Consider the following 6,140-nt stretch of genomic DNA (forward strand, 5'->3'; position numbering starts at 1 on the left):
ATAGATACATAAATAAATAGTTTTGACTAATATTACTAATATATTAATAATAATATTTATTAATAATATATCAATAAAAGTGTTTGTATTGGTTCTTATCTATACAGTAAATATATACCCCACATGATAGATATGATAAAATAAATATATCATTTTTTTTCTACATGTGCTTAAATACAGCTGTGAAATCTCGGTGTATAGTTCTGTTTACATGTAACGTGATTGGCCGCGGCCGCCCCGAAGAGCCGAGAGGTCAAGCAACTGGCCCGGTCGCCTCCCGAGGTCGTCGCCCCAGAGCTGCGTCTTGGTTCCTTTGGCGGACTTTTGCGGTTGCCTGCCTGCATCTTCTGGTCGCCGGATCGGCAGGTCGTTCGCCTTGCTCTCTGAGGTCTTGCGGCGACACTTCTGAAGGTCGTGATTTTTCTCGCGTCGTAACACGAGGCTCACGTTCCGCGCGTCGTGCGTGGAACCAAGGAGCAGTTCCGACGGATTACGCGAGGGAAACTCATGTAACTTCACGTCTAGCGGTTGTCATAAAAATGTTCAGACACGGATAATGTTCCAAATGATTCGCGGTGATTGCAGGTCGCGGAGGCGTTGCAGTGTGAACTTTCGCTTGCACTGTGGTTACGTTCTGGCGTCCAGTGGAATTACGGAAATTGCCGCGTTCGCCTCGAGTCTTTCGGAGGACAAGAAGCTAAACTGCGGCCTCTCATTGCGGGGAAATGATACTCATCGTCGGGTGTTTACAACATCGTCATTTTGTACGAAAGAGGAGACAGGAGTGATTTCCTTCCTGGCGCGATTTCTGGTGAAACATATGTATATCCCGTCGTGTGAGTGCGGAAGGTCGAAGGCGAAGGAAAAACCTTAGTTATCAGGTTTAAAAATAAAAAAGAAAGAGAAATAAGCAGTTTGAAACATTTTTTTCAGCTGATAGTTCTAAATGTATCAGATTTAGAGACGAGACAGGAAGAAAAGAAGACGCTGCTGAGGCGTTTTCCTTCATAACTCCCACGCAGTCCCACACTCACCCTCCATGACGGTGTACTTCGCGAGGTTCTCCTCGTGAATCTGGTACTCGGGCCTGATGCCCAGATGCGACGGGAACTCCTTGACGGAGTGGCCTTCGTGGACCGGGAATTCCCCTCCTGCAGGACCCGGATGGAGGCCCGAGGAGGGCGGCCGCCGTGCACCAGAGGACGCCGAGGCCGCCGTCTCCCAGGCGCCGAGGGGGTCGTCCGTGGCCGCGGCGCTCCGGGGGGCCCTCGGCGGCGCGTCCGGCTCGGCGCGCTGCTCCTGCTGGTACAGCCACAACACCGAGCCGAAGGCGGCGTCGTCGTCGTCGTCCGCTGCGCGAGTCCTCCTTGACCTGTTGACCCTGGGCGAGGTCACGAGATACAAAACGAGGTCAGCAACTTGATGAGATTGAGAAATGTTTTAGCCTGCAGTCATGTTGAAACAACAGGATTGGATTGTTATCATTATGATGTGCAGTATGAACGAATGAATAAACTGTTTATTTATTACTATAAAATATTTATTTCATTACACCGGAGAGGCTCTTCTTCTGATAACAAACAGCATGAAATAGCCGAGAAAAGTCGAAAGGGAGAGCAGCGATTTCCGGCCTTACTTCTTGACGTAGACATTGTCCATGATGAAATCCTCGAAGGCGATCTGCCCCATCACCTCCTGGTCCTCGCTGCCGCTCACGCCCGCGTCCCGGCAGGCGCAGCAGGAGGGCGTGGGCGGCGCCTGGCACGACTCTTCGCCCCCCTCCGGCCCGACCTTGGCCCCCTCGTCGCGCACGTCCTCCTTCGCCGCCGGCGTCTTCCTCCGGGCGAGGCTGACCTTCTCGGCCTCCGCCAGCGCCAGCATCTTGTCGTCGATGTACTCACGGGCTGAGGGGCATCGGCGGGGAGGGGGGGTGGGGCGAGAGGGAGTGGGGACGGGTAGGGGTGGAGGTGGGGGTGGGCAGGGGTGGGTGGGGATGGGGAGGGTGAATGGGGGCGGGAAGGAGGTAATGGTGATAGGATAATAATTTAAAAAAGAAAGCATAAAGATTGTGATGGTGGTGATGATAAGGATAAACATAATAACAATAGAATTATATTACCAAAAACTAGAATATGATAATGTTGGTAATGATAACAATAACTGTGATAATCACTGATAATAGCAACAACGATGGCAGTGATAATAACAAAAACAACAAGGATAAATGTAACAATAAAGTGTAGTTCCAGGGGAATCAAAAAAACAGTACAGAAAACACAACACTAATAATAATAATAAAAAAAAAAAAAAAAAAAAAAAAAAAAAAAAAAACAAAAAAAAAAAAAAACTCACTCTCTGGCCTGCAGAAGTTGAGGTCCGGGGGGATCCTGGGCGTGTCCGGCAGGAGCTGCAGCGAGACGAGGTAGTGGGCGACCCTCCCGTTGGGCCTCCGGGGCGGGCGCCACTCCAGAGCCACCGTCGAGCTGTTCCTCGGGACCCACTCGAGGCCCACGGGCTCGGTCGGGTCTGGGGGAGGGAGGGGGAGGGGTGAGAGGTTAGTGGTGGTGGGGGGGGGGCGAGGGAGGGAGAGTGAGAGGGAGGGGGTGAGAGAGGGTTGTTGGTAGGGGGGGCTAGAGAGGGGAGGGATTGTTAGTGATTGTAGGTGGTTGCTGGAGACTGTTAGTGATGGTTAAAGGATGTTATTTGTTTTCAGTGGTTGATGCTGATTGTTGGCGGTTATTATTAGTGGTTGATGCTTGATATTAGCTGTTAGTGGCAACAGTCATGCTGGTACGAGGAAGGCTATGGTGACGATGGCAGTGTTGTATAAAGGAAATAAATAAAGGACGATGGAGATGGTGAGGATGGTGAAAGTCAGTCTCCGGAAGATTAGAAGAGGAGGAATAAAGACAATGCCAAAGATGATGCTACAGAAGATATAGGCGTTTGGTTTCTGGGGCAATGAAAATATTGGTAATGCTGTGTTAGATTTGATGACAGTGATACAGTTTGAAATAATTATATGCCTGCAAGATGATAATCATAATAGCAAGCATAATAAAAACTGGAGTATATTGTTACTGATGATAGTGAATGTTTAATCTAAAGATACCTGCTAGAATTACTTAGTATTATGGTCATGAATAGAAGAACATCTTGTAAAACGCCAGAAATTGCGTTGTCTTTGTTATAATGATAATGACAATTTGTTTTGTTCTTCCTAAAGGCTAAGTGAAGAAATTTGAATATACGGTGGAAAAATTACTGTTTTGGGAATATGCTGAAATCGCTCATTTTGTACGAAATAAAACACTATAAATATGCACACACACACACACAAACACACACACACACACACACACACACACACACACACACACACACACACACACACACACACACACACACACACACACACACACACACACAATACAACGGAAACCAAGGAACCGCTCAAAATTCCCGTCCTTGTCAGAGACCTGTATCACCGCCCGCGCGACGCCTTGGCCTGCGCGCCATTTCTTTTCGTAACTCGTGGAACACAAAACAGCTGTTTCGTCTAATAAGAGCGCTGGCTTGTACGCTCGCTCGCATTCTCTCTCCTCTCCTCGGATTTTATCTTTGTCTTCTGATTTTTTTTCTTTTTCCTTCCTCTTTCTCATTCATTCATACATTTATTGTCTGTCTGTCTGTCTCTCTCTTTATCCCTCCCTCCATCGTTCTCCTTCCTCTTTCTCTAATTATCTATCTATCCATTTGTCTATTCATCTCCCTCTACCTCTTTTTCTCTCTATAGATTCCTTTATATAGTTTCCTCCTTTTCTCCCTCTCTCTTACTCCCTTCGCCCCTTCCTCTCTCGCTCTTTCCCCTTCCCTTCCCTCTCTCTCCTTCCCTTCCCTCTTTCTCGCCCTCTCTCATTCCCTTCTTTCTCTCTCGCTCTCTCTCCTTCCCATACCTCCCTCCTTCACGTCCCTCTCTCTCCCGCCCCTCTCCTCTTCCCATCCTTTTCTCATGCCCTCTCTCATTCCCTTCCCTCTCTATCGTCCTCTTTCCTTCCCTTCCCTCTCACCTCCACTTCCCACCCCATTCTCTCGCCCTCTCTCCTTCCCATCCCTCTCTCTTTTCCTTTCTTCTCTCCCGCCCTCTCTCGTTCCATCCCTTTCTCTCCCTCTTTCGCGCTCCCACTCTCCTCTCCTAACTTCAACCCCTTATACTATTGAATTTCTCCGAATATGATTTGCGCGTCGGAGGACTAACAGCATCACATGAATTCCAAATGGCTCGGTTCCTGGTCTGATTTTGGAAATGCTTGAGGTCAGACATCGTTACCAAATCATTTGAGAAATTCTATATGTCTGTATATTGTTCTGTTTAATGGAGATATAATGGAGACACTTTGGACAGTTATGGCATGGATCTTCGGAACTGATCTTATGAAACGCTCAATAACTAAGTACTATTGGTCTACACTGAAATAAACATGTTTTAAAAAATCCGTTGCATGGTCACTTTTTCTACTTATGTGTAGGTTTCATTTCATGCAGTCGTGTTATAAATCAGGAATATTCTTTTTTGTCTCTTCTCTTCTCTTGCTTTCATATATATATATGTCTAGAAAATATCAGAAGGTCATCTTATCCAAGCAGAAGGCAGCGCTCTCCCAAGCGAAGACCGAAGAGGCACAGGCGCAGAGGATTCCCGGAGAGCAGAAGGACAAACAGGATCCCCATCATCGAAGTCACGCGTCGGAGGCTAACCGACATCCGGGCCTTTCAGAACTCGGCTGAGGATCCCGGACCTTGAGATTCCTCCCTCCAGCTGGCAGAAGTTTACTTGCAGAGTTGATGATAGGTATTTAACTGGTGGTGGCAAAAGATGTATGAAGAGAGAGAGAGAGAAAGAGAGAGAGAGAGAGAGAGAGAGAGAGAGAGAGAGAGAGAGAGAGAGAGAGAGAGAGAGAGAGAGAAAGTGTGTGTGAGAGAGAGAGAGAGAAAGAAAGAGAGAGAGAGAGAGAGAGAGAGAGATAGATAGATAGATAGATAGATAGATAGATAGAGAGAGAGAGAGAGAGAGAGAGAGAGAGAGAGAGAGAGAGACGCTCACATGCATATATATATATATATATATATATATATATATATATATATATATATATATATATATATATATATATATATATATATATATATATATATATATATATATATATATATATATATATATATATATATATATATATATATATATATATATCTATATATATCCCACGTCCGTGAGTTCGGACGTGGGTTGCTTGCATCCTACATCGACCTCAAGAAGGGGTTCGATACAGTGCATCGGGAATCATTCTGGGAGATCCTGAGACTGAGAGGAATTCCAACAAGGATTATTGAATTAATAGCAAACCTGAATACTGGTACTGAAAGTGCTGTAATGTGTGGTAGGGGTCTGTCGAGCTTCTTTCCTGTCAGTTCAGGAGTGAGGCAAAGGTGTGTTCTTGTACCAACATTTTTCAATACTTGCATGGACTGGATACTAGGCAGAGCTACTGTTCAAAGACATTGTGGACCAACACTGGGCAATATCAAGGTTAAAGACCTTGACTATGCCGATGATGTTGCTATTCTATCTGTCTTTGGAAATCTTAGTGGTGGCTCTTGATGCATTTAGGAATGAAGTGAAGCCCTTGGGTCTAGAGGTCTCCTGGACCAAGACCAAGATTCCGGTCGTTTGGGACTTGTTTGGAGAACCTGTTCGGTCGGTACGTGCTTGCGGCGAGGGCATTGAAGTCACAGAGAGCTTTACATACCTTGGTAGTGCAGTTCATAACTCTGGGCTGTCAGACCAGGAAGTCAGCAGACGGATTGGCCTGGTAGCAGGGGTCATGAACTCTCTCGACAAGAGTATTTGGAGATGCCGGTACCTGTGCAGAAGGACCAAGCTACGGGTTTTCAAGGCCCTGATAATGCCAGTTTTGCTCTACGGTTTTGAATCCCGGACATTATCCAGTGATCTGGAGTCTCGTCTTGATGCCTTTTGTAATAGGTCCTTGCGCCGGATCATGGCGTACTGTTGGCGGGACCAAGTGTCTAACCAAGGACCTGTTACCTGCACAATCCGGGATCGCCAACTCAGGTTA

At 46.5% G+C, this 6,140-nt stretch overlaps 1 protein-coding gene across 1 annotated transcript in view; it reads right to left on the reverse strand.

Moving 5' to 3' along the window:
• The window catches only part of LOC138864859 (insulin-like growth factor 1 receptor), a 22,630-nt gene extending 20,732 nt beyond the window's left edge, over window positions 1–1,898 (reverse strand). The window contains exons 1-2 of the mRNA XM_070133487.1: window positions 1,637–1,898; window positions 1,035–1,381 (exon numbers count right to left, since the gene is read on the reverse strand). Of these exons, the coding sequence (XP_069989588.1) occupies window positions 1,035–1,381; window positions 1,637–1,881 (592 nt within the window). The 5' untranslated portion in view covers window positions 1,882–1,898. The remainder of the gene's footprint in view (window positions 1–1,034; window positions 1,382–1,636) is intronic.
• Between the last annotated feature and the right edge of the window lie 4,242 nt (window positions 1,899–6,140).

This window comes from Penaeus vannamei, chromosome 18 (assembly GCF_042767895.1).
Source record: "Penaeus vannamei isolate JL-2024 chromosome 18, ASM4276789v1, whole genome shotgun sequence".
Lineage (NCBI taxonomy): Eukaryota > Metazoa > Arthropoda > Malacostraca > Decapoda > Penaeidae > Penaeus > Penaeus vannamei.